The sequence below is a fragment of the Lagopus leucura genome, unplaced genomic scaffold, assembly GCF_019238085.1.
Source record: "Lagopus leucura isolate 7727_CA_CO unplaced genomic scaffold, USGS_WTPT01 Super-Scaffold_100002, whole genome shotgun sequence".
In the NCBI taxonomy this organism is placed as follows: domain Eukaryota; kingdom Metazoa; phylum Chordata; class Aves; order Galliformes; family Phasianidae; genus Lagopus; species Lagopus leucura.
The window spans coordinates 53,694,133-53,721,647 of record NW_024962263.1 but is presented as its reverse complement, the minus strand read 5'-3'; the positions used below and the strand labels follow the sequence as shown (position 1 = coordinate 53,721,647).

Sequence of the window (27,515 nt, the reverse complement as noted above, 5' to 3'; positions counted from 1 at the left end):
TTAAAACTCCGGAAATTTAATTCTGTTTCATCACATTTTTTTTCCAAAATACAAAGCAGAACAACACCCTACAGAAACTCACATAACGACTGATGCTGTCCCCTGTGAAGAGCTTGGTGGTTGAAACTACTACTACCACAAAGTGATTGCTCTTAGTACGTAAGGCTTAAGGTTTTATTAGAGTCAGTCCATTAGGTTTAATTGAGTGGCTCTCCACTATGGGAAACTGCACCGAGCACAAAACTGGCAGCAACCAACCCAGCAGAATCCATTCTGACTTCAAGTGGTATGCAAAACAAATCAACCAACCAGCTAACACATCTTTTGCACTTGTTGGTTAACACAGAAGAACAGGCATGAACAAGGGTATTCTTCCATTTTTGACTCTTAACACGCTTGCCAGGTAAAAGCAGTAAAAGCCTTTAACTAGCCTTCCATTTTTACCATTAAGTTCACCAAACTGGAAGCAAACATTGGAACAGTAAATGTTGCACTTTGTATGTCATGTTTCAGCTTCTACTTCCTGAAAACTGGGAACGATGAACAAAATCAGACCACTTTTCTGATAAAACAAGTGGTAAAACGAGGTAAAATGAGTGGTGTTAGTGAGATCTCAAAATGCTTCTGAAGTCATTCTTAACTATAGGAAAGAAGAAGGACTAAAAAATAAGATGACAACTTTTCTGTAAGCAGCTGCAGGGCCAACATAGTTAAATTTCAGTGTACAGAGAACTATTAACATACTGAGTAAACATTTATTTTTCATTTGGTCTTATGATTTTATGGCTCCCTTTTTTTTTTTTTTTTTTTTTTCCCCCAATTTAGGTCAGAGTGGAATTTTAATAACATCACTACACTTATATGCTACTGCTGCAGTAGGCTTGGACCTGTAATATCAGCACTTGCCACTCTCCTCTTTGTAGCAAAAGGATTGCCTGCAAATCCAACACATTTCTGAGGAAGAGGCAGGTGTACAGTACAGGATCTCCCTTGCCATTCTTTAGGAAACACTGCAGAGCAGGTAGTTTCTCTCCTTTCCAACTCCTTTTAAATACTGGCATGGGGGCCTGCACCATCACAGCAGTTCTTCAGCACAGTGGAAAAAACGCAGTGATGCAAATTAAATAGTTGAAACATGTGAAGGTAGGAAACGCTCATTTAACACTTTAGCAATTGCCTGGTACTGGAAGGACAATAAATTTTGGAAAATTCTTTCCTAGGTGCTTCTTTACTGCACTTGCAATGAGTCAAGTTGCACATATATTTTTAACAACCTGCATATACAAACCCACTAGTCTCTTACCTGATTTGAAGATTTAATAAAATCTTTAAGTATGTCTTTATTATCTTTAAAAAAAAATTCCCTTCATTTGTTTGTTCCACACTGTTACTCTACAAAACCTTCTTCATCAGCACAGATCCATGGTTCAGTGCTTAGTCTTTGCTGCCTTCAACACCATGATTTGCTGCACTCCAAGTAGAGGAGAATCAACACTTCTCATCTTCAAAATGGTATTCCTACGCTCTTACCTCATAAACACGATCAACATTAATCTTGTATACTTTCTGTAACCGTGTTTCAGTGAGAATTTCATGTCTGTGCCCTACAGACACTTCTCCTCTTGCCTGAGTCCTTTTCTGCCCAAAGAAATGTCCAAAGGCAACTGCTCTCCCTCAAAACCCAGACTGGGAGTGAATTACTCCCACTGGGGATTAGTGCTCCCTCTGCTGCTCCATGCTGCCTGCCTGAGGAGCAGGTGTCCAAAAGAGGATGAAACCTGTGTGTAACTTCCAGTAAAGCTACTGGGACCGACCTCCTGTCAGGTTTCTCCTCATTATCTGTAGGAGGGGGAAAAAGAATAAATAACAAAGGAGAGGGTACAGCCCTGCTGCCGGCCACACACCCTATTCTCTCTGTAAGCTGCAGCAAGCTGCAGAACTCACTATAACAAATGTGTAGGCCATCATACCATAAAGAAACCTGAGAAGGTTTCCAGGCGAGCAGGGAGCCTGTGAAGCTAGGTGACAGCTGCATCTGGTGCCGTGTATCACACCATGTAGGTCCACGTTACATTCAGGTGCTCATGTTTTGTCAGCACTGACAGCAGTTCTTGACACTTGGTGTTTTTCAAACTGTTCAACACCCTGAACATCCACAATGGAGTAAGTACTGCAGCACGCATCAGAGCTGCAAAGAAGTCCCCAGGTCCTCCTTCAACTGACTGATCTTGCAAGACTGTGTCAAAAAGAGTTTCTCCTCCGTTCACAGCTACTCTAGTTTTAGAAATTTGCCAAAATTCTTATAAAACATTTATTGGCAGTAGCAATGAACAAAACGTTTTTCAGAATAAAAATTAAAGCAGGAAACAGCTTTACGTCATTTTGGACAAGCCAGTTGTACAAAGGTTTATGCAGTAAAGTAGTCAAGGAGGTTGCACCTAGAAGAATGCACATGAAATTCAGGAGAGGTCAGGCCTTATTAGATCCCCAAAATAAGCTGTTATTGTCTTCAGTTTGTTATTGAGAAAATTTTGTTCTATTTCAACTTTCCCTCCTGGCCCTGCCAAGGAAGCAATCTGAAAAACAAAAGAACAAGAAATAGGTCAATCAATGTGCAGGTAAAGAGGAAAATCCCCAAACTTCTGCTCGTGTCATGTAAAACATCTTTATTCTGATATCACTGGTGCCTAACGCCTCCGGTCCTCCGTGTGTTTCCTATTTTATCACAGAAGTGAGTCTGTGGCTTTCTGGGGACCTAGAATTCGTTCCTATCCACTCAGCCAAAAAAACCAGGAGAACTTGAGAACTAAAGATAAAGAATCACTACTTCTCACACTATGCTGAGACATACTACAGCCTGGTTTGCAGAGCATCAGGAGCACAAGCATCCCTGATGCTTGCCTGGTAACGGTGACAGCAAAAACCAAGCCAAAATCCTGAGTGTCAAAACGTTAAAAAAAAAAAACAAATTTACATGTCAAAATGCAAAGTTTCGTGGGCAGAGTAAAAACAAATCCTGAAACTGGGAAGCATAGAAGTTGTGCCGAAGAGCTGGGGAAGGAAATAAAGCAACCAACCAAAACAAAAACATCATAACAAGAAGATATGCAGCTCCCAAACCAAACAGCTTTCAAATATACTATCTTTTTTGTTTTTTTTTTTCCTGTTGCAACAACAACAAAAAAAAAGCTGTTGCTGCGTGCAGGTGAATCTCAGACACTGTTGATGGTAAGGCAGCCGGCAGCTGAGCAACCGCTGAAGAATGAGGTAGAGAGCCTGTGGGGCAGCGCAGGGCCTGTCTGCAGCCACCCGAGCGAGACCGCTCACGCTCTGTTGACCGAGCCCAGTGAGCACCTTTGGTGCTTAATGATTACAACTGACAACTGCAAAGGAAACACTGTTGTGGACTTTGTCTTTTGGACCCGAGCACACAACCCTCCGTCCCCTTCCGCTCATGTTTACCACGCCCAGCAGCGCTGTGGCAGACGGTAGATGACTGACTGCTCCCTGCTGCAGGCCGCACAGTGGGAGGTGGCTGCCATGCTGTGCTGCTCCCCAGTGGGTCTGACGCTGGAAAACTTTCCACATCAACAAAATAAAAAACAGAAGGTCTGCAGGCCCGCAGTAGGCTTGCACTGGTCTTTAAACCAAGATGTCTGTGACATTGCCAGCTAAAATGTGAAGTTCGGCTTGCGTTATTGCCACTTCTGAACTCCTCCGAGACTTCACTCTGTAGCACAGGTTTAAATATAAACATGCTGAGCTTCCTCTATTTTACTGCAAGTAAAAAAGCAGCCTACCATCAAGAGGAAATAACAAATTAATCTGAATTATACCTTGAACCTTTATTGACTTGCCCAGAAAGATCACACTTACCTAAAACAGACATTTACTCTCCTTTCCTCTCCCTCCTCCCCCCTTTTTTCTTTTTCTTTCTCTGTCTGTAGATAAAAACATAAGTCTGAGCAGTTTTATTCATCCTTCAGTATAATGGTGATAGGAAAAAAAAATTCCACATTCTTGTCAAAGAGGAACCCGCCACTTAAGTAAAAAAGCAGAAGCAGGCCAATTTATAAATAGCACGAGAGTCTGAACTGGCAAGTGATCAAGAATGTTAATTTTATGACTTACCTTTTCCTTCTTGACATTCTAAAAGCCGTGAATACTGCAAGGCAACCCATTTATTTTTTTTCCCAGGAAGATGTTAATTTTGTCCTATTTTATTGTAAATGACTCTTGCAAAAAGTGTAAGAGAATGCCTTCTGAAGCTATAGCTGCTTAACTCTTCAGGAATATTGACTGGATTGGTCAACTTAATATACGAACACTGATACTACCTGGGATTGATTACCCAGTCCCAAGTTCGGAGCACAATTTATATAATTAAGCACATATAAGTACTACTTGCTCATTCATATCAAACAAGTCTTTACTAAGTATTCCTCTTAGAAGTCCAAACAGAATACTTATTCAGTAATGCAGGTAGCTGTCACTCCCTCTGCTAACAGGTGGCATTTGCTGAAGGATACCTGAGAGCACAATATCCACATGCTGCATGTATAAATATATATACAACTTTAAAGCATTAAATCCAGGATTAATAAGAGTAATTTCAATTGCCTCCTAAAATATATATATTCGAAAACTCAAAGGTGACAAAACTCTAATGGGCACATAGGCATAAACTGCAGAGGCAGAGTCAGGACAGAAATCTCCAGATTGCAAAAATCCATGACTGCACTCCTCAGAATACATCTGTCAACATCGCAGCTTCTCATGTGAATGGGAGGTGCAGGGAAGCAAAGGGAGCCCAGCGAGGAGGCACTGACTGCTCAGATGGAACCACCAACATTCAGAGGAAAACACAAATGCTCCATCACCATGCTTGTTTATAAACTGCTGGAGGTTGCAAATTTAATTATGTGCAAGCTGCTAGCTGCAAGCTTTCCTTGGAACGGCTCAGTGAAGCCTGACAGATTAACAAGGACAAACTGCCAGACAAAAAGCTCTAAAACGTATTATTATGGAATCATAGAATGGCTCGGGTTGGAAGGACCCTAAAAAGACTACACAGTTCCAGGTGGTCTTTCAAAACGTGAAGCACAATAAACATCTTACCATCTAGGCACAAGATACGCAGACAAAATCAAAGTTTCATTTTCAATCTTGATTTTCCAAAAATGGAGTATCATTACATTGAGGAAACAAAGGCAAGAAAAGAAAAAGGATCTGCACAATGTGCATTCTTTTCTTCACTATCAGAGTCAACAGCATTTTGCTTGATTTTAGTACCAGCAAATCATTCTAAGCACTAGATATAGACCAAACAGTAATAACGTCTGAAACATAACCAGACATGTGAAACCACCATTTAGGATAGCAAAATGTCCTGCGATTGAGAAGTGATTTCATTTAATTAGGTATAGCTGAAGTCCCAAACCTAGGCGTCAGTTTCCAATACAGAAATAGGAAGAAGTCTGAAAAGTGACCACATTAAAAAACAAACACACAACACAACTCTATATAACGACAAATGTAACCTTTTGCTTGTCTCCTACACCACCTATTTTTTGAAAGCACTGTACACAGGGAATAAATGCAGTCTGTAAGACTTTCCCAGCAGGACTATGTTACACATCAATACAAAAATCAGGCAGACTGCTGGCAGGTCAGCTCATGATTGATGGAGTCACAACAAGCTGCTAACAATTAATTCACTAACAGCTTAAGCAGAAAGAAGTTGCCGATCACTGTTACAATGCCAACATATATACTTCCCATTAACTAGTAGTAACCGTGGGAGAACATGATAAACAGCACAGATGGAAGAGTATGTACCTATGAACACCTTGCTACGGCACTGTGTTTATCAATTCCCACCAGGTCTCTCTCCTGCTCAACTACAAAACGCAGCACCATGCCCAACCCAGCTGCCCTCACACATCTTCCCAGATGTGCATCTTCCCAGAAATGCCAGTACTGCATCCAGACACATCATCTCCACTGTTTCATGTTCCACTCTCTCCTCAGGGATGCATGACCTCTCCTTCTAGCAAGGTTCAAAGAAGGCAGACATCCACCAGAGGGATGGATGAGGCCATAAAGGATGCTGGTTGAAGCATCACAGCCTTGACTGTGATGTGAGCATCACATTTGGAAAAAAAAACAACAAACAGCCTTTACTGAAAGTTAAGAGACAGAACCTAGTTTTAATCTTGCACAGGCTGAAACCCTGGAGGTATTCTCTAATTCTGATGACAGGGAAGAACTCCTCCTGCTTCTTCCCTATGAGAACAAGCTGAGAGAGCTGGGGCCGTTCAGTCTGGAGAAGAAAAGGCTCCAGGAAGAGCTGATAGCAACCTTTCAGTATCTAAATGGGGGCCATTAGAAGGAAGGGGACAAACTCTTTAGCAGGGTATGTTGTGAAAGGACAAGGGGAAATGGTTTCAAATTAGAATAGGAGAGACTTAAATTGCATAAAAGGAAAAAGGAAAAAGTTCTTTTTACAGTAATGGTAGTAAGGCACTGGAATAGGTTTGCCCAGAGATGTGGTGGATGCCCCTGTCCCTGGAGACACTCAAAGTCTGGCTAGAGAGGATTCTGAGCGACCTGATGTAGCTGTCCTTGATGTAGCTGCCTGTAATTGCAGGGGAGCTGAACCAGATGACCTTTAAAGGAAATATATTACCAAAAAAGCAGTATTCTTCCTCTGTTATGCCATGCTACTTTTACATCCAAATATTGCTGGCTGAAAACGGGGAAATTTTTCAGAAGTTTAATAGCAACTCTAAGAGGAAAATATATTTTCAATAAATACAACAGTTCCTGTTTATGAAATTGCAACTATACTCAAATTTGAATGTGAAATAGACTTGAATTTTGAAGGTCTGGTGTTTTGTTTTTTGTTTTTTGATTGTTTGTTTTTAAGTTATCCCACTTTAGAAAAATTCCTGATGCTTCCTTTATTTATTTATTTTTAATTTATTAGATCTTTTCTTCTACCCCACCCCATACTGACACGAAGCCTGTTAGTACAAAGCTCGTGTAGCACGCTAGCAAGGTCTGGAACATGACTTCACAACACTACTGCTGTAACCCACAGCACAGAGCCAACACTACTATCTATCTCCCTCCTGGATAGATCATTTCAACCAATTTACCCCATGGAGAAAGGCTTTCTAACACTGCCAAATCTCTTTACAGAACTACAGTGCTTTTCTTATGTCACAGGCCGGACTTCAGATAGACCAAAACATATCTTCTATCCCAAAAAGATAGCTCGAGCTGAGCAATAATTGATAATGGGCAGGGTGAGCAACCAACCACATGTTCACCACTGCTCCAGTTGCTGTGCTTGGCTAGGTTGGTAGAGATGCTGATGTGCTAATGCCTTATACCATCAGCATATAAGTCTCACCAGTTTTTCAGGAGAGGGCATCACCCACCCTGACCCTGTCCTGACAACCAGTGGCAGGACAAACACCTCAGCAACAGGACCTATGTCATGCAGAACAGTCTGCTGCATCACTGCATTAGTGTGTGAACACCTAGGAGGATTCTATATGCTTTGGTGCCCTTCTCTAATGAGGTGAAAGCACTACAAAGAAACTCCTACAGTAAACCCCAGATTCTTCCCTCTTTGCTGCAAATATTAAGATAAAGAGAAGAAAAGAGGCGGTGCAACCAATCACGGATAAATGCCAGTCCCTGAGGTGAGTACACAATGAGGCTTAGCACAGCTTGCTCAATGTAGACATTATTTAATCAGTCTCAACCAGCTTGCTTCTCCAATCACTCATGCAGGTCTTGATTAGGCTTAGCTGAGGTTTGAAGATCCAAACATAGTATCACCTGCAGGTATCTCCTTTCTTTCCCTTGATGTGATAGAAATGAACCAGCTGAGAACAAGGATGTTGGGAAAGGTTGAACATTCCCTGATTTCAGGTTCCCTGCCGCTCATGAAGCCTATTAACCACGGAGCAAGGGCAGGAAATGTGTCTTCATCAGAATTTTGCCAAGGCACAGATATCCTAATTTATTTATTTTTAACTACTATCAGCTTAAATTAGTATCATTAATTCTTCTCATAGAAGGTAAAAACAGCTTTCAAATACCCAAATGTTTACCAAACATTTTCACTTGTATTTGCTACAGCAAATTTGCTACAGCATAATCTTGATTTGAATGCACATGTTTATTTGAGACAGTGATTTCAAGTTTTTTCCTACCTTGAAAGAACTCTTAGTTGATCAAACTTTTTATTCTGTTTTCAAAAAATACTGCTGGCAGCCAAATAAAAGCTTAGTCCCACCCACAACTGAAGTAGTATTAAAACATGATCTCGGTTGGTAATATCTATAAATCTCACAATTCTGCCCTTCAACCCAATTCCCTCTCAAACTTTTTTTTTTTTTTTTTTTTTAAGGGATACAAATTAAGTTAAAAAAAAAAAAAAGACTTAGAGGTAAAGATGCTGCAAAGAAACAGGTATCAGCAAGGATGAGCTGCAAATATCAACTATGCTTTTATGCACACACACATATATAATGGTTCCTGAATATCCCCTAATCAGAAAGAACATTTCTGAAAGATTAGTTCAACCTAAAAATGGACATACATTTTGAATCAAGCACATGCTTATAAACCAGAAGATTGGATGTAACCGAGATAAATGTTTCCTATTTCTTGTGAGCACACCAAGTGTGTTTCACTGGTTCGATGCTCCCTCTTGAGGCAGAAGTACAGAAGTTTGCTCTTGCACATAAATTCACTGAATTTTCTACGAGGATTCAGCCAAAGGAATCCTCTCTCCACTCTGCAAGACCAAATTGACTCAGAAAAATCATAGTACTATGCAGGCATAGTTCACATCACTTTTGGAATACAGCCATACAGAACAAGGTTGCAGGTCTGATCTACCAAGAAGGCAGTGAATGCAGTGCCCTCAGAAACAGCACAGTTGAGGTCAACAACCACCTGCTTTCACAGCAAGAATTCACACTACCCAACATATCTAATGCTGAAAAAAAAAAAAAAGAAAACCAAAAAACAAAAGGATATGTTTTCCAGTAAATTTGCACCCTCCTAATTAAAGGAAAAGCAGGATTTTAGTTTTAAGGTCGATTCCAGTAGCTGGGCATCTATTTCTACAAACCTGAGATCTACTATCAGACAGGCCAACATGCACTGCTACACTGGCTTACAATCGGTATTAACATCTGCATGGAGTTCTGCAACAGAAATTAAATCAGCTTCCAAATTAATTTTAACTAGCAAAGCACACTCTGGTTGCCGATTCAGTCAGTAAAAAGCAAGAGGCAGAGTACTGAAGATTTAACAACTGCCACCTTCCGTGCTAAACATTCCAGACTGCCTCTTCTAGGAGCTCAGGGATACATGAAAGCCTGAAATATTTGCACGTATACAAAAAGAGAACTTTTAAGGACACTGAAGAGGCAATTCTGATAAGCCTGTGCAGTGCTATCATAAATGAACTTAAGAACCTTGTAATTTTCAAATCTAAGGCATCAGGTAATCTCTCAGCAAATACTGCCTTATCGAAGTTATTTAGATTTCAGGTTTTAATCTCCTGCAAAAAAATGTTAAATATTTTCTTCATCAGACCTTTCTAGGCCCCTGGTGCTTACGGATTACATTTACAAGCACAGCCATATGATGATACACTAGCAGTGGGGTTCTGCACCCTTGCCAAGGTTGTCAGGACAGGAGCTACTCTATTTGATCCATCAGATAAATAAAATGGATCAATAAAATGGGCAAAACCATATAGAAACTAAGAAGAAAAACTGCTCATGCCTACCCTTAAGGAACCTTGAAGATATATCTTCCTTTCCTCTAGAAATTCACAGTCCTGAAATTTCAGTAGTGGTAAATTCAGAAATGTCACTCCAATACAACCAAAGATTACGACGGCCAAGGCTGTAACCTCTGCATAGTCTTCTGTGGACTAGAGAATCCACTACAATCATAGTTAGGAAGGTCAAGTACAACCCACCACTGTCCAAGCAAGTACTAACACTAAATTTCCCTCAACACTAAGCTAGATGCATATCCTCTCTCCACACTGTCAGATAATCAACCTTTAGATCTTTTTTTTTTTTTAGAAAATCATAGAATCATAGAATCACCAAGGTTGGAAAAGACCTAAAAGATCACCCAGTCCAACCGTTCACCTATTCCCAATAGCTCCTACTAAACCATGTCCCTCAACACAACATCCAGCCTTTCCTTGAACACCCCCAGGATTTCTGTATACTGGCACAGTATCTAGAGAAAGCATAAGGAATTGCTTTCTTTCCCTGAGAACAGCCTATAGATGGGAAAACCGAGCTGAATCCAAGCATCTCCTTTTACAACTAAGCTGTGACCACATAGCCACAATTCTGAGCGACAGCACTTATCTTCAGCAATTTGTGTAGAGGAGAACCTGTGGATGTACATCAAGGAACATTCAGAGCATTCCAACAAGACTCAGAACCAACTGGACCAAGACGTAGGGGCAGCAAAACATCTAATGCGACCACACACAGGTGCTACACAGGCAGAGCATGCTAACAGCTAGGCCATGAGAATTTCTCATACTGTCTGTTTGCCATAAACCACGTCTGCAGGCACTGGCTGAAGTCCTCATCTGCTCTACATTAGACAAAGCTTTTGGAAAAGCTGGAAATAAACCTGTGAAGTTCTGTGGCATAAGGCAAGTGAAGAGAACATCTCACTGCTCCATCTTAGCTTAAAATCTACAAGACATAATTAGCATAGAAAATATACAGAGGAAACTAAACCAGACACTCAGGGGAAGTGCTACAGTCATCTAATTACTTCCAAAATAAAAAAAGTACTTGACTGACATATTCAATTTCAAACACTGAAGAACAAACTGTATTTGACATTCCACATCAACAATCTGAACAACCAAACAGGCACAGTACTTTTCTAATGAACATTTCTACCACCAAAACAAACAAACAAAAAAAAGCACCACCCTGAACTGGTAAAATAAACTGTGTTTAACAAGTCAGTGCTACATCTAAGTAATCCAATCACTGCTCTGCAAGCAGCCCCTAGGTAACTACACACCTGTATGGGCAGCATGACAGATGACTCTTGCTTGAGACTGTACTAACGCGCTAATGAGAACGACAGTAATGGCATTAATGATACCAGGCTGTACAGTGATCTCCTGCAACTCCTTCATGAATGGAAAACCAGAAAGGTTTAGGACTCAGAATATATGAGATGGTATGAGCTGGTTAAAATACCTTCTTTCTTTTATATGAATGTATCCATCTGGCACGCAAATATACTGTATTTGGATTGTCTGTAAGTATCTCCAGTCTGCTGCTCTATGAAGGAATAGTATCAAAATAATGAAAATCATCTACTACTCCCATTTCTAAATATGCCAGAAGTGCTAGAAACACAGAAACCACTTAATGTAAGGTTCAAATTTTAAACAAAACAAACACGTTCAGCTGAACAGACTAAAAAACCTTAACTCTGTGCTTATACTATCTTTGTTTTACCAAGTTGAGGTTTTGGTAGTTAGCAAGCCATTTTCCAGTAACGTACCTGGTTAATGTCAGCGTTCCGAGGTAGAAAATAAACAATGTTGTTTGTAATCTTCTTGGAGAGCCTGAAAATTTCAAATGTAGAAGCCAGTAAAGGAAAAAAATAAATAAATAAATGTAGAGGGAGGGAGAAACTATTACGTATTTTTCATTTTGAAAGCTTGTTATGCAATAACGTAATGGCTGTGTAATTAGATATTGTTCTGAAATGCAGAAATTAGTACTAAATGTAGAAATACCATTATTTCACCATTACTGTCCTTTTTTTAAACAAACAAACAAACAAACAAAAAAAACCTCAGAGAACCCAACCAATTCACTCATTTTACCTAGAAAATTTAACTGAATTGCAAAAAAAGAATTTGAGAAGCAGTTTACAGTCAGTACATTGGTTTGATACCTGCTTTCTAAATCACTTTGCATAATATTGCCTCTCACATAGGCATAGATTTCTTTACCCTTAGAGGTATAGCTACAATTTAGCTAAAAAAGAATAAAAAGAGATTATTTGACAAAGAAAAACACAGTTTTGTAGTTGATGAGACTGTTATGCTCATGCCTTCCTAAATGAATGGCTGCTCACTACCAATGTAAATAAACTAACATTAAATTTTATACATTAATTGAGTTAATATTTTGCTTGCATTCTTCTGTTTTCCCACATCATGAGGTGTTATAATAATGATATAAATATTTTAAGCAAGGCTAGCTCTCATTAAAAAAAAAATTATAACTCACATAACTAATGATTGCCTATGCATATGCCACATGTGTATTTGATTACTTCAGGGTTGTTTCTTTAAATAAAATCATATAACAAAAATAATGAATACTTTAAATTAGAAGATATGAACATACCAGATCATCTAGTCCAACTGTTCTCCTATCCCCATTACTATCACTATGTTATCAAACCATATCTTGTAGCACCTCATCCAGATACCATCACTTTCGGTCTGCCAGCTGGACATGGCAAAGCCCACCTCAAGAGAAGAGGGAAGAAAAAAAGACATAAAACACTGAAAATCACACCCATGATGACACACAGCTTTGAAAGGATATCCATCCGGGCAAATCATAGTTTGGATGTCAAAGATTTCAGCAGTGGCATAGTCAGGCCCGCCCCAAGGAGGGCTGAGGAACACAACATCTGCTTTCAGGTCAGCAGCCAGCACCATGAAGTCTCCACACACAAATTCAATCTGGTTGGCCACGCCGTACACCTCGGCATTGCTGCGTGCAAGGCTGAGTTTCTCGGGATCTATATCAACAGCAATCACTGCAAAGGAACAAGGGAGGAAATGAACAGGTAATGTGGGCTGCAAAGTGCACAGAGCATCTGACTGTCACATGGATGCCACCCAGTTACCAAACAAAAAGTTTCACAATGTATTTCACAATGTACAATGCTTGTAGCAACCAGATACACATCACATCCATAATTTCATTTTAAGTGCTAAGCAATGACTTCATTTTCTAGGTAGCAGAAAACATGAAGCTCCAGCTCCTCAGAGGGAAAGGAAAGTCCTTTACTTTACAGCAGAAGCTCCATGCATTCACACCAAAGTCACAGCAACACCAGAGCCAGATCTTCTCTCCTGGCAGGAGCCCAACAGCTTACACAGAGTCAAACTGGAAACCTGTTCTTCTCCTCTGTCAAAGATTAATGTTTACCTCGTGGCTGATCACATTACACTGAAAATTGAGTTGGAAAAACACCCAGTGCTGTACAAGAATTATGATACAACAGCAGTACATAATCACATAAACTAACGTGAAATTTAGGAAATATTTATAGAATGCATCATAGCCTACCAAATTTAACACAGCACAACTACCATTTTTCTTGCTCAGAAATTACTTGGAAGTGTTCGATGAGCTGGTATTTTACCAGAGTGTTTCAAGACTAGAGGAGGATTAAGTAGTCTATGTTTTTACAGAAAGCACTCTCATGATTCACTGCAATTTCATTACCTAGAAACAAGAACTTACACTAATATCAAGTTATCACTGCTTTTCTGTATTAGGTCCTGCTGCACCCACAGGTGATCCTATTCCAATATTTTAAGTAGATTTCACATGAAATATGTTTTTGAGTACTTAGCCTTAACATACTATTGAGAAAAGCAGCAGCTTTTTGGTGTCACTGCAAACAGAATTTAACCTTTAACAGCAATCTTCAGAGCATCTTATGGACTAGCTACTATGCCAAGTAAAACTAACACTGATTATACACAACGTAAATCCAACTTTGACTTTAAATTGGAAAGCAGTTTTTCCTCCAATTTTCATAGAATCATAGAATAGGTTGAAACGGACCACAACGATCCTCTAGCTTCAAGCCCCCTGCTATGTGCAGGGTCACCAACCACCAGACCAGGCTGCCCAGAGCCACATCCAGCCTGGCTCTGAATGCCTCCACAGATGGAGCATCCGCAACCTCCTTGGGCAACCTGTTCCTGTGCGTCACCACCCTGTGTGAAAAACTTCCTCCTAAAAAACTTCCTCCTAACTTCCTTCTCTAATTTTAGGGAAAAAGGTTGAAGAAATGAAACAATGTGCTGCATACAATGCCCACTTACCCCTTTTTGAGGTCAAAGCAAACTGAATAGCATTTCCTCCAACCCCACAGAAGGCATCCACTATTGTATTACAGTTGAATGACTGAGCCACACGGACTGCAATATGCTCTGCTATCTTCTCAGGAGTAACAGAAAACCAGCCCTCTACAAGGGAAGAGAAGAAAAGTATTTTTTGCCACTTATTTCATCTAAATTAAAAATAAACAACTGAAGGTTTAGCATTAATCCCAGCAACTCTGGCTTAACACATTTGACCAGGAAATACAGGCTTTCAAGATTATAAACTCTGGTAAGTCCAGTGATTTGCTAAGCAAACAAAGTCTCACTGATGTGAATAGATATACCTGATTCTCAGTGAAGGCTTTGTTGAACTTGGTGCTTATGAAGGACAAGTACATAAATACAGCTGCAAAAAACCTCATACATGTCATAACTATGCTCTGCCACAAATAAAACAGAAATATATCCTCTCACATCCTACACGTTATTTTCCTTACAGCCATGCTTGGCCTGCCAAACAATCTATGTGTTTATATGGGGAAGTACTAGAAATGAAAGCCTTACAAAAACCTCACTAAAAAGGGTGGTAGTACCCTTTTTTAAAAACTCCTTATTTATCTATGAACTTATGATCTGGAAGTGGCTTCCACATAACATGGAAAAATGTAACCTTGAAAATGACTGCTGAAAGACGGTGTATGTTAAGAGAACAAAATTACATTCATTATTGCACTTCAAAGTTAAAAAGTAAAAAAAGAAAAAAAAAAAAAAAAAAAAAAAGGAGAAAAAAAGAGTCACTGAGGTTCTGAGAAAGTCCTGAGCAGGCACTGTTTGGGTACACTACGATCTTCAGCAAGCATCACGACTAGCACAAAGAGGGCTGTGCCACCCTAGAAACTGGGGAACAGAAGTCCCAAAGCTTTTTTGTTTGTCAGTGTGTTGACTGTGCACTCAGTATTGCTCGTTTCAACAAAAGAATTAGTAATAAGCTGTAAGAAAGGTCACAGGCTTGAGTACCCCTTAGGCCACCCAAGTCAAAACCCTGTATACTACACACACCTACCTCTATCAAGTTTAATCCCCTCATCAAAGCGAGAGAACAGCCTGTAGCGTTGAGCCCAGTACTTGATCAGCTCAGGATCCGCAGCAATCTCAGGAGGTATCTCTCCCAGTGCAATCTTATGCTTTCTCCTCCTTTTTCTCTCCTTCTTCTTTGCAGTATTTTTTTCATCTACAACTGGAAGACACTGTAAAAGTTAACTAACTGTCTTCGTAGGCTATGAATATAACTGGCAGCTAGATAAGAGTCAAGATGCTCGAGTTAAGCAACACTGCTAAATGACCTTTAATACTGTCTGCCAGATTATGCAGATCAGTAGTTTAAGTTAAAAAAGGGCATTCTATATAGCAAAGGAATAAAGTAATCTATCAAACATCTGTCACAGTTATAAAATGATAATATTTTACCCATTATTTAGGAGTCTTAGCAGGCTAGACATGACTTTCAGCTGATAGAAATAAGCTGTAAATGGTGAGCAAACGTGGATCAGACACCAATTTAATGCCTATGTACTAAATAGGAATAAGAATCAATCTATATCAGCGTTTTAAATAGTTATAACACAATTGGATTTCTGTGGGAAGGATTAAACTATGCAGAAAGCTAAATAATCTTATTTTCTGTTTTTCCAAGGGTTAAATAAGCACGTTCACACTATAAATTTTTATTTTTTTTTTTAAACAACACACATTTCCTAAATCTGTGTGCATATATGAATCCAAAAGTGAGCATTCCTTGCCTCTAGCTGACGTGAATAGCTCTCACAGGGGAAAAAGAGGAGTGAACCAGAGACATGACCTACTAGGCCACACGTTAGATCAACACTGTTCATCCATACAGAAATGCTGTCTAAAGTAAAGGCAAGGCCTGGGATTTTGGTGCTGCAGGAACAAACTACTTTCACTAGTACAGCTATAAATTATTCAAAGAGACCTTCTTGGTCCAAGTGGTAAACCACAGGTAAATGCCACACAACACCATAATTTGGGAGAGGAGCAGCAGGCCACTACCAAGTCATGTCCAGTTTGTAGGAAACAGGAGTACCTGGGCTCACGTCCTCCATTTCTGCCTGGAGATAATCTGGTATGTCCAGAGGGACCAGCACCCTTCCAGAGCCATACTTGGGCTTTCCCTTTCCCTGGCATCCAACACTGTTTGCTGTTGCATCCATTGCCTCTTCCAGCTTACTTGTCCCAGGTTCACCATCAACCACACTGGAAGGCAGCAGCTCAGGGGTTTCCATACTGAATCTCACACTCCGTGCAGTGGTGACACTTTCCTGATCCTCCGAGTCACTGCTTGTTGATGACTCCTCAACTTTACCCAGAGGAGAGGCTTTCTGGTACACCATTTCCTCTGCAGGTTCATTAACCTGCTTCAGGAACGCTTCCACCTGGAATGGAAATATATCACAGACTGTGAGATGAAGTGGTAACCAGGTGCAAACAGGACAGTTTAAAAGCATTGCAGTTAAAAAACACTTGCCATGGATACATTCTCTACCATGTGTATTTTGAAAAAAGGAAAATATCCACAGATAAGCACATAAAAAACCATCCAGTTATAACATGAGTCATTAGCTCTGCTCCCTTTGCACATTTTTTTTTTTAAAACAAGTTGTCTTGGGAAGCAGATACAACCTGGGTGCAAAGAAGAGAGTGAGTTGCCTCACCTCCAGGATGTACCAAATGGTACATGCATCAAATCTGCTGTACAGTTTGTAACTCCACACTGCATCCCGATCAATGGACAGGTGTCAGTTTCCCTCTTCAAAGATATCTGCAGGTGCCTAGTTTTAACATTACAGTTACTCTGGGTGGCACTAGGCCTAGCACAGTTGTTTGCCAGAAAGACTGAGGAAATTTGTAACTTGTTTTCTCCTTCACATAATCACAGCTCTCCTCACTGGCATCAGGTACAAGGAAGCAATGGCCAAGTTTTTGATCCTAAATTATAGCAATGGGATGAGAGCTCAATACAACATTCTTCATCGTCACAAGAAAACAGTGTTTTAGGGTGAAGTACTATGGAAAGGGAAGTATTAGGGAATGTATAGAATACACAGGGAAGTATTAGGGAATGCCTAGCATCCCAGTATATGTTGATTACATACACTTTTTTCTTCCCCCTCACCACAGAATTCCAGCACTAACAAATGTAATCATAAACTCATTTTAAGATCAGAAAGACTTTTAGTAAGCACAGAAACCTACACACATCTTTAAAGGAATGATGCACCTATATTGTACATGGTTCCATGTAACTTCACCATTAAGCTCACATTTCTTTTACTAGACTGCTAAGCATCCACCAATGCCTTTTTACACCCACCCTAACAATAACTATTCTTCACCTAAACAGGAGGAGGAGGAGAGGAAGGGGAAAAAAAGAACGTTAGCATCAGACTGAAAATGAAAAAAAAAAAATCACTTGTCTGTGCAAAATTTCTTCTGCATAATGTAACAACAGCTAAGGGAGCACAGACATCTATGCAATTCACCAACACTAACAAGTATACCCACCTTCTTTAGAGTTTTATTTTTTTTGCAAGATGTTTCTGGCTCTTCTGTAAAGAAGATGTGTGTATTTTTGCTCTTCCTTGGTTTACGCATATCCAAAAATTTGGACTTGAGTTTTGCTTTTTTCTCCAGGTACTGAACACTTCGGTGAGTGAAATCTGGAATTCCACCATACCTGAAATAAACAAAAGTAAAAAAAATTAGTTGGGAAATTTACAATTTTGATGATTTAAAATTAACATACATGTAGTGACAGAGTCAGCTACAAGACATACTCCTCTTTGAATCTTATATATGTACTAAATGTGTCACTTGAGCCCTATACCTAAGCTACAGTCCATCTGTGCCCTATGATGTTGCTTCTAAGGCACTGATAACCAATATTTAGGATATGCTACTGAAAATGGAAATTTCACTGAACCTGAATAACCTGGCAATACTTCATTAACACAGTTAATGTAAAGCAACCTCATTTCAACATGAAACATCTACAAATTACAATCTAAACTCAGAGAACTCTAAACTGAGAAGTCCATTAACGTTTTGAGCCCTTAAGCATCCCAAATTTAACTAGCTGAGCAGGCATTTCAGTTCTCTACTCAGTTGTTTGCAGTTATATAACTGCAAGTACCCTATGAGTTATGCTTATCTTTCAAAGCACTTTTTTGCTGCCTAACTCTGCATTTCTACTGCTAAAGCTACTGCAGAAAAATTAACTTCACCAATTATCTTCCAGAAGTTCAACAAAATTGGAATGGAAATGAATGGCATACTAAAATAATATCAACAGAGCTGACTTGCTGAGAAGAACCCTGAGTTCCTCATAAGCAATTACTTTTGTCCTGCACCACACTTGAAGCCCAAAACAGAACAGGTTTCCTCAGGATCTTCCACTGGATTCTCATCCACATCCAGTTCATGGCTAGGAGAAAACACAGATGACAACAAGTTAAGTTAAGTTGGAGGTTATTTTTTTTTCCCCTCCAAATAATCATATAATAAATTAAAAAAAAAAAAAAAAAACACAAAACAAACACAAAACAAACACAAAACCTACCCACTCTTAAAGAAATGCTATTAAAACTCCTGCACTGAAGCCATTTAGAAGTGCATTTCAATAACTCCCCCACACACTGCTGATATCAAACAAGGCAGATAACACTAACCTATTCATATGCATGAGCACATTCTTACCCAACTCAGTATGCCCCTCCATGGGAGTTACAATATTCCAAATATTTGTAATGATTTCTCAAAACATTTAACACCAAGCCCTATGCAGAACTGATGAAGACAAAATGCCCGTTCACCCTATTTCTAAATTACCTTCATCATCTATGAAACTATCTATGTTATCCATCATTAGTGCTACAGCAGCATCAAAATGTTACAGCAAAAGCAGAATCATTAGCAGATAATTGCATTCATCCCTTCGTCTGTTTGCTTTTGGATTTATTAGAGAGGGAACGAAATGCCTCCCATCCACTCTGTGGTTGCAGATTTACTACAAGGAAGGAAAAAGACTGTGACAAGGCAGAGATTAACTATTCTGTGAATGTCACAGTACTGAGCACTTTATTAGCAACACATTAGCTAAGCAATACAAGTTATTAAGTAATATCTCCTACGTTTTACACTAACTAAACCAGAATAAATGAGTAATCACTTCCAATTTAATAATCTCATATATTTCAGTGGCACAAGGTATTGTCACCTTGCACATCTTGGCATCCAGACCATATATTCTTTATAAAGCAAAGACATACCCTTCACTTACGGCCAGGTAAAGTGATAGGCAGCAATGGAAGACTATCATAGAATCACAGAATGGCCTGGGTTGAAAAGGACCACAATGATCACCTAGTTTCAACCTCTTGCTATGTGCAGGGTCACCAACCACCAAACCAGGCTGCCCAGAGCCACATCCAGCCTGGCCTTGAATGCCTCCAGGTATGGGGCATCCACAACCTCCTTGGGCAACCTGTTCAAATGTGACATCACCCTCTGGGTGAAAATCTTTTAACTCAATCTCAAACAGATGTTATAAATAACAATTTGAGGAAAAAAGAAAAAGATTTCACTACTTACCTTCTCTTGACTTTGGCACTCCTGTTTTCAGGGGGCTCTTCTCCTTCATCTTCATTTTGATCACAAAGCAGCAACTGTTCTTTGTCATTTGAGCTACATGAGTTACCAGACTCCTGGGAACCTAAAAAGATAAACTTATTTTAAATCTTTCTACATGTTAAATTTCAGAACTTCCCATCCTTAAAGTGCATCTGCAGCAACAGCTCAGTTGTTTCACATATCCTTATCTGATAAATAAGGCAAAGGTGTCAAACCACACATTTCTTCAACTGCCTTTGGGGGACAACGTGCCAACACAAGCTTCCAGTATTAGTTACACTGCAGCGTTAATTTTAAGCAGGACTAATTTCAAAATAACTCAGCTCTCCAAGAAAAATAAAATGCTTGTGGGATACAAATTCCAAACAGTTTCTTCTTTCTTCTTAAGCTTTGTCTCCAGTGCAAGATTTTCCTCTCGTCCCTCTCATTTGAACTCTACTGTAAGATCAATATGGGGGCACACCTGCTTCTTCCTTCCTTAACAGGTCACAAGCAATGGACTCAGAGGTTTCCTTATCAAACTGAATTCCCAAGCTGCTGACTCTTCACTCATATTTCATATCGTCTTTCATCTTTAACAGGAGAAACCATACATCTGCCAGGAAGGCTGTCACACAGTTTATTATTGGCAATTCTGGCAGGAAAAATCTGTGGTCAAACAGGATAGCCACCTCCTTTCCCTGCACACAGAACTGGTAGCAAAAAAACATCCAGTTTTTTTTTTTTTTTTTTTAATCTCCTTCATAAAAGCCCTTCCACCACCATAAGGCACAACACTGCCTCTCAACATACTCACTCCTTTGTGAACTGGCATTTTTACTTGATGTGGGCACACTAGTTTGGGGTTCTAAAGATAACTGCAGCTCACTACCTACTTGACAATGTAATGTTGAAAAGGACCTCCGGAAGTCAGCTGGTCCACAATAATACCATAAGCAGGAGAAAAGTTTAATTTTAAGTATTACATTATTAAATAGAAGAACAAAAGAGAACCACAAACAAAACCAAACTGCGAAAATGCTTTTTTGGGGATATTTCTAAAAAATCCTGTCCTTACATTTGTCAGATTCATGAAAACATCAAACTGAGTTCTCATTAATTTTAGACTATCAGTGAAAAAAGAAACACAGGCTGCATGACACAGCTGCAATACTAAAGCTAATTAATAAACCAGTAAAGCACCAACTGTGCCCTTTTATCACTTTTCGTGGTACATTTGAGAGATGTATAAAGTGCATATTGTGATATTGTGTTAAAATCACTTGAAGATGAATACACTCAATATACAACCTAAACGGGAGAGATGTTCCAGAGAATCAGAGGGAAGAAAAAGGAATTATGCTATCTTTCCACAAAATACTCAGTCTATGTTTAAAAACAGTGTGATAAAGATAGGGTCTTGGTTTTTATACATAACCACTTAGAGTTATAGCAGTAGAATTAATGTTAGCTAATTGTGTATTACCTGACTGGTTAATACTTCTATTTTCACAAGATGCTCTCCTTTTCCTGGTTCCTCCATCACATGGTTCCTTTTGGCTTGAAACACAGGGACTCTGGCTTTCACTGTTACGTGAACTGTGCTCTTCATTAGTTACTGTTAGAGGTGCACTGCTCTGCTCCAATGCGTCCAAATTTAGGTTTAAATTACAAATCCCAGAGATTATCTCATGATGGGGTTCAGCACCTGAAGTGAGTGTTTCCTCACTTCTGGTGTGAGAAGGAGACAGCTCCAAGATCAGCACTTTGCTGCCTTCAGCCTCTGGGCTGACCAGGTCCATTTCTTGCAAAAGATCAGTCTCCTGCATAACCCCATTCAGCTGAACACTGTCAGTGTGTGAGCTCTCCATAGTCCATCCCTGATTTGTCCAGTACTGAAACTGTTCCCAGTAATACCAGTACAGTTCACTATAATGCTGCTCCCACTCCTCCTTGGTGTCTGGACTGTTCCAAGGTTCAGATGCTGTCATGGCTTCAGGTGATGAGACATCTTTATGCTTCTCCAGCCAGCTTTGCCAAAGAAGGCCCTCTCCGTACTCGTTCCAGTACTTCTCCCATTTCTGTTCAATGGGTAAGGCCTCATTAACAAGGCTCTCTGAACTTCCACAGTTCCCTTCACCTGCAATCTGAGATTTGCTGTTTTTTGCACTTTGCTCTGTAGCTGAGGCTGGCTCATCTGAGATAGGCTGCTTATGATCACCACAAGTGTGATCCTGGCATCCCTGCTCCATTTTATCCTGGTGTATTTGCTGTAATTCTTTTCTCTTCTTCTTTTTCTTTTTCATAAACTTCATGTTACTTCTCTTTCTATATTTTTCTTTTGCCTAAAATATAAAGGATAAATATATTCAGGAATCCACAACATGCAGGCAGTCCTTTCTTTCCCTCCCTGTAATCACATTTCTGCTTGTTGTGACCCTCTCTCACTCTGCAACCCCACTGTCAGCTTTCTCCCCACAGAAAGGGCCAAGGGTTATACAGGTCTGATAGGACCCTATCATTTTGCCAAAGACTTCTAAGAAGGCTGTGAATAACAGCTGTGAGCATATCTGCAAAAAGGACCAAGAAAAGGTAGAATTCCAGTTGGGAAGGGGAGTTGTTCATAATTGTTCAGTGATTTAAGAGGAAAGACATCAGTGTGAAACACCATGAAATGCTATGGGGAGATCAGTCAGGAACTGTGGAGTCACTGAGTTTAGCTTGAGTATCACTCAGTAACACCAAAGATTTCTTTGGGGTGCCACAGAGGCGAATCCTTACCATTGCCTGACACCTGCCTGTCCAGCAAACACTGCTCAAGTGATTTATTAGGGTAGTTAGCACATCATGTTTTTATTTGTAAGTTCTGTAAATCTTGCTTACAGAACCAATTTATGCCTGGCTAAAGATGACTGATGAAATATTCCTCCCATCCCACAATGATTTCTGAGAGAGTTCAGAGAAACACAGGAAAAAGATTCCTATCCAACCAGGTGTCTCTTTCTGCAATTAATCCATTTCATTTGTTACCACGTACTCAAACTACTACAGCTGTCCAATGCAACAGAAGACAAAAATCTTTTCCTGCACTCGTAAGCAAAACACCCTGAGCAACAAAATGCTATATAAGATAAATGTGCCAAGTTTCTGGATAAACTGTCCAATTAAATTTCACACGTAAAAGTGTGGTGGTGGTGAGGGAATACAACTCACATGGCTGCAACCCTTGGTTTTGTTGCACTGACAAATGCATAAGGCAACCAGTCAAGGAGCTGGCTTAAGAGAATGGGCATTAAACTTTCACTCACATTTCTCACGTTGCCTTAATGTACATGGTGCAAAGCACAACACTTAGCAGTAATCTAGAAGAAAACATTATCTTCTCACTTGACTTATTTGCACTACTACTATATAGCTGCACAAATCATACACGCATACTATGAGCTTCAACTCTGATGTCTGGAAGGTCTATTTACATGCCATCATGTAAAACAATTTACAAGCTCCTCCTATTTACTGAGAAATTAATCAGGCTAGAATCACAGAGTGCTCTGCACAAAGGCACTCTCACCTCTAGGGAGGTCTGTATTCTGTGAAGCAGGCACTGAATATCTCACTGCCTTTTCCCCACTGACACATAACTTCAGCCTATCCATAAAGCCCAGCTGCTCGCTGCAGGAATCAGAGGACCGAAGCTCAAGCCCTGTCCTTTGGAACAGCCTGGCTTGATCAGCTACAAGGGGAATGCACAGAACTAACTTTTTCTATTACTACCTACACCTAGACAGTTAAAGCAGATACATGCTCAGTTTGCAGTATCTTACTTGTCCTGCAGCACAGCATGAGCATTAGTGCTTTAAACCAGCTCCTCCTAGCAGCAGGAGCAATACAGACATGGAAGCATAAAGCACAGCCTGACCCTGCCAAGCCCAAACGGCAAGCAACTTTTACAGACTGCACGGACCAAGAAGCCAGAATTGTCACAGCACTGAAGATGCTGCATGCCAGAGAACAATGTATTTTTCCAGTTCAACTCAGTTTTCCACTCATTTGCCTTTTCCAATCAAGCCCAAAGTAACTCATTCCTCTTTTCACATACACTCATTTTGTACAGAATTTTCTGGTTCCCCACTTCCTTTTGTCCCAGTCATTTTTAAGCTGTTAAATAAATAGCCACTTTTCTGTTCAGGTGAAGTGCCAGACTGACAGCCCTGGAAAAGGAAACCCTTCAATCAGCAAAAAAAGGTGCAGCACAGGCAACAGCAATGCATTTGAATGCATGGACCATGATGTCCCATAACGCTGGAAAACAAGGCCACTCAGATACATTTTCACAAACTGCAGTCTCAAAAGCAACTAAGGAATAGGCATGCCCCTACATTCTGGAACAGGAAGTAAACAGAAAAAATAAAGCACAGTGATTTTTACCACAAAGTCCCTGTGAGCTGAGTGCCCACCAAAGTGAAGAGGTAACCCCATGCTCTTCATAAGCTCGGCCTCCGAGTCTAGTTCAGTTTCTTCCAGGTCCAGAGCACAATCAGCATCCACTCCCAATGTCACACTGGGACAACTGTTCTCCTGCTCAGATGCTTGTTCCTCTCCTGTGAGCAAATGACATCGAGTAATACAATCTTCCAGGTTCTGTAATCAGAGACCTTTAAAAGTCACCTAGCCCAACTCCCCTGCAATGAACAGGGACACCTACAGCTACATCAGGTAGCTCAGAGCCCCCTCCAGCTTGACCTCGAGCGTCCAAAGTACAGGGCACCCACCACATCTCTGGACAACCTGCTCCAGTGCCTCAGCATCCCCACAGTGAAAGACTTCCTTATAGCCAACCTAATTCTCCTCTGTTTCAGTTTGAAACCATTTCCCCATGTCCTGTCACCAGATAAAGCGTCTGTCCCCTTCTTTCTTGTAACACCCCTATAACTCAATGCAAATCCTGTAACAAACACTTCTTCAGCTTCCTTTCCCATTTAAAGATTACAAGTAACTACGTCATTATTTTAGCTGTATTAATCTATCTTTTTCAGGATCATGCTGCATTTACCACCCTACAAAAGCAGCAGGGATACATTTTCACATCAGGCCTTAGTTGCAGAATGGCTCTGCTGTCGGGCTCTTTTTACACACATACTTCTTAAGCAAAAAGAGGGAGTAAAAACAAGTGGAGAACAGGAGTGCAAGACAACAGCAGAAATCAAAATAAGGCTTCAACAGCCCAAACATCAGACAGGGTGGCAGTTAACTCCCTTCCCAGCAGTCCAGACAGCACTGAGTTTGGACTGGTGGCTGTGCTGATAACACAGCTGTATTTTGGCTGTAGCTGAGCAGCAGAGCCCAACGTTCTCTCTTTTCCCTACTGCACTCCCCAGCCATCTCACCAAATGGAATCCCTGCCTGCACAGTTAGCAATTGCTTAAGCACCACCAAACGCGCCGCATAACGACAAACGCCATAGGAAAGTTAGAAGCAGACCCAGGTGAAAGCGATGCAGTCCTGCCGCACCGCAATACCCGCGCACAGCTCGCTCCGCGCCTCACCGCACCATACTGTACAATTACCTTACCCGTACTCTCATCGTCATCTCGGATATAAAATCCTTTCAATCCCAGCTTATACAACTTCCGATCCCTGTAAAAAAACAAACACCGATGCTGACGGTCACCGAACAAAGAACGGCAGCACTACAAAACCCGTTGGAGAAACGCTCAGCCCCCCATCCCGCCACCCAAGGCCACTCACTCCACGAAGGCGCGGGAGCAGAGGCACACGATGCCACCCGCCGCCCCGGCCCGCAGCAGCAGCTCGGCCACCAGCTGTCCCCGCGGATCCTGCACCATCCCGAACCCACGCCGCGGCACGGCCCCGCCGTCTTCCTTCCGCCGGAACTGCCGCCAGCGCCGGGCCCGCCCCGAGCGCCGCGCCGTGCCGGATTGGGCTGGCTTAGGCCACCGAGCGAGGGCGCCGCTGTGCCCGCAGGGCCGTCTTTGTGGGGAGGGGAGCGAGGGGCAGGGCCGCTGAGGCGCTGCAGAAACGGGGATGGCCCCGCCTGGCGGGAGGTTGTGGTGGCTGCGCGTGGGCTGCTCGCTGGGCTCGCGGTGCTTCCGAACGGGAGTTCTGGGAGTGCCTGGAAGCGACACAAAGGAGGGGTAGGGGAGGGACTGGGAAAGGGGAAAAATTCAGATAATGGGAGTGGGACAGAGAGGCACCTGCACCCCCGTAAAGCTGCCGTTGTTACAGAATTACACAGCTGGGGGGGTTGAAATGGACCATCGAGTCCAACCGCCCTGCTAAAGCAGGTTCCCTGCAGTGGTAGCACGGGAGTGTCCAGGAGGCTTTGAATACCTCCAGAGAAGGAGAATCCACAACGTTTCTGGCAGCCTGTTTCAGTGCTATGCCATCCCTATCGTAAAGAAGGACTTGTATTAGTAGGGAGTTGTCTGTGTTCCAGTTTCTGCCCGTTACTCCTTGTTCTGTTGTTGCTCACCACCCAAAAGAGTCCGCCCCAGCCATTTGACTGCTGCCCTTCAGTTATTTATAAACATTAACGAGAGCCTCTCTCAAGCATCTTTTCTGCAGGATGAACCTTGTCTGTAAAATCCATGAAATTCAACTCTCTTGGAGAGCTATTACAAAGCCACGCCATCACTGTGATAGGATTTCTCAGACAATAAAGTAACAAATCTGTGCTCTTTTCTTACGTTGCACACTGGCAGTTTTAAAAACAAGTGTATCATACATGTATACTCCATTTTCAGCTCCTCTGCATGGCTTTATGTCAGCACATGCTCTGATCTTTGTCTGCTGCCCTTTTTGTCTGCATCAGTACATTCTGGGCCATAAGTTTATAAGGCCTCATGTGAAAGCAAAATATCCTCAGTGTTAGGTAGGAAATGTGCAATGGGAAATTTGGAGGTAGAAGAACTGTTCAGGTGACATTAGGACAACCACTGTCCAACAACAAATTTCATCTCCTTGCAAACAAAAATCATAATGCTGATTGTATCCTCAGTCATGCACAAATCCTATGTCCTAGCAGAGTTATTCCCTTTGGCCCATCACTGCACAGATGTGTGAGCCAGGCAGGGCAATGCAACCTGAGTACAATTTTTAGCAGACAGGTGTTGAATGTTTTGCTTTAATCTGCAAAAAGGTGTTAAGCCACCCTTTAAAAATCCCGCCTGCTGATACAGATTTTAAACTGGTGTCTGTAATGAAGCAGGTTTAAGTCTGTGCTTGACCTTGGTGACCCACCTTTTCCTGCCTTCCGTCTTCTGACTGTAGTACATCGCGCTCTGGACCATTCCCTTGTCTGGTTCCCTGACTCTTGCTCCCTTTCTCTGCTCTTGCATATCATGTTTGGCCTCAGCATCAAAGCCCTTCATGGACCTCACTGTTGTTATTTTCTTGTGATAGTGAAAAGCTGGTGACCCTGGCTTTGTTACTTTTATCTGTGCTTCTCAGAGCATGACCTTGCCTCCTGACTGGCTTTAAAGCTGTTCATTTTTTTCCCCTTCTTTTGAAATCCCATATCAAGACTGACTTCCCTGAGAGCTACTGACCAAATAATGATAAGTTGAGGAGTGCTGAGAACACTGGTCTTAGCTTTTGAAAACAAGACAAAAGCAAATATATGCACTGTGTGTAAAAC

The 27,515-nt window shown here is 41.1% G+C and overlaps 1 protein-coding gene across 1 annotated transcript; it reads right to left on the bottom strand.

Annotated features, from left to right (window-relative positions):
* TGS1 (trimethylguanosine synthase 1) lies at window positions 1–25,717 on the bottom strand. Its single transcript, XM_042869595.1, has 13 exons — window positions 25,607–25,717; window positions 25,431–25,495; window positions 24,287–24,459; window positions 21,345–22,203; window positions 19,841–19,961; window positions 18,588–18,674; window positions 17,756–17,927; window positions 16,278–16,626; window positions 15,237–15,410; window positions 14,174–14,317; window positions 12,654–12,870; window positions 11,593–11,671; window positions 1–2,576 (listed from the first exon to the last, which is right to left on the bottom strand). The coding sequence occupies exons 1-13, from the start codon at window positions 25,702–25,704 to the stop codon at window positions 2,460–2,462; spliced, it is 2,655 nt and encodes an 884-aa protein (XP_042725529.1). The 5' UTR covers window positions 25,705–25,717; the 3' UTR covers window positions 1–2,459.
* Between the last annotated feature and the right edge of the window lie 1,798 nt (window positions 25,718–27,515).

Excerpts from the sequence above, each read along its gene's own strand:
- TGS1 (XM_042869595.1), bottom strand. The coding sequence starts at position 25,704 with ATGGTGCAGGATCCGCGGGGACAGCTGGTGGCCGAGCTGCTGCTGCGG. Across the intron at positions 25,496-25,606 it reads TGCTCCCGCGCCTTCGTGGA|GGATCGGAAGTTGTATAAGC; the intron begins GTGAGTGGCCTT and ends GTTTTTTTACAG. Across the intron at positions 17,928-18,587 it reads AAGTGTGGTGCAGGACAAAA|GTATGGTGGAATTCCAGATT; the intron begins GTAATTGCTTAT and ends TGTTTATTTCAG.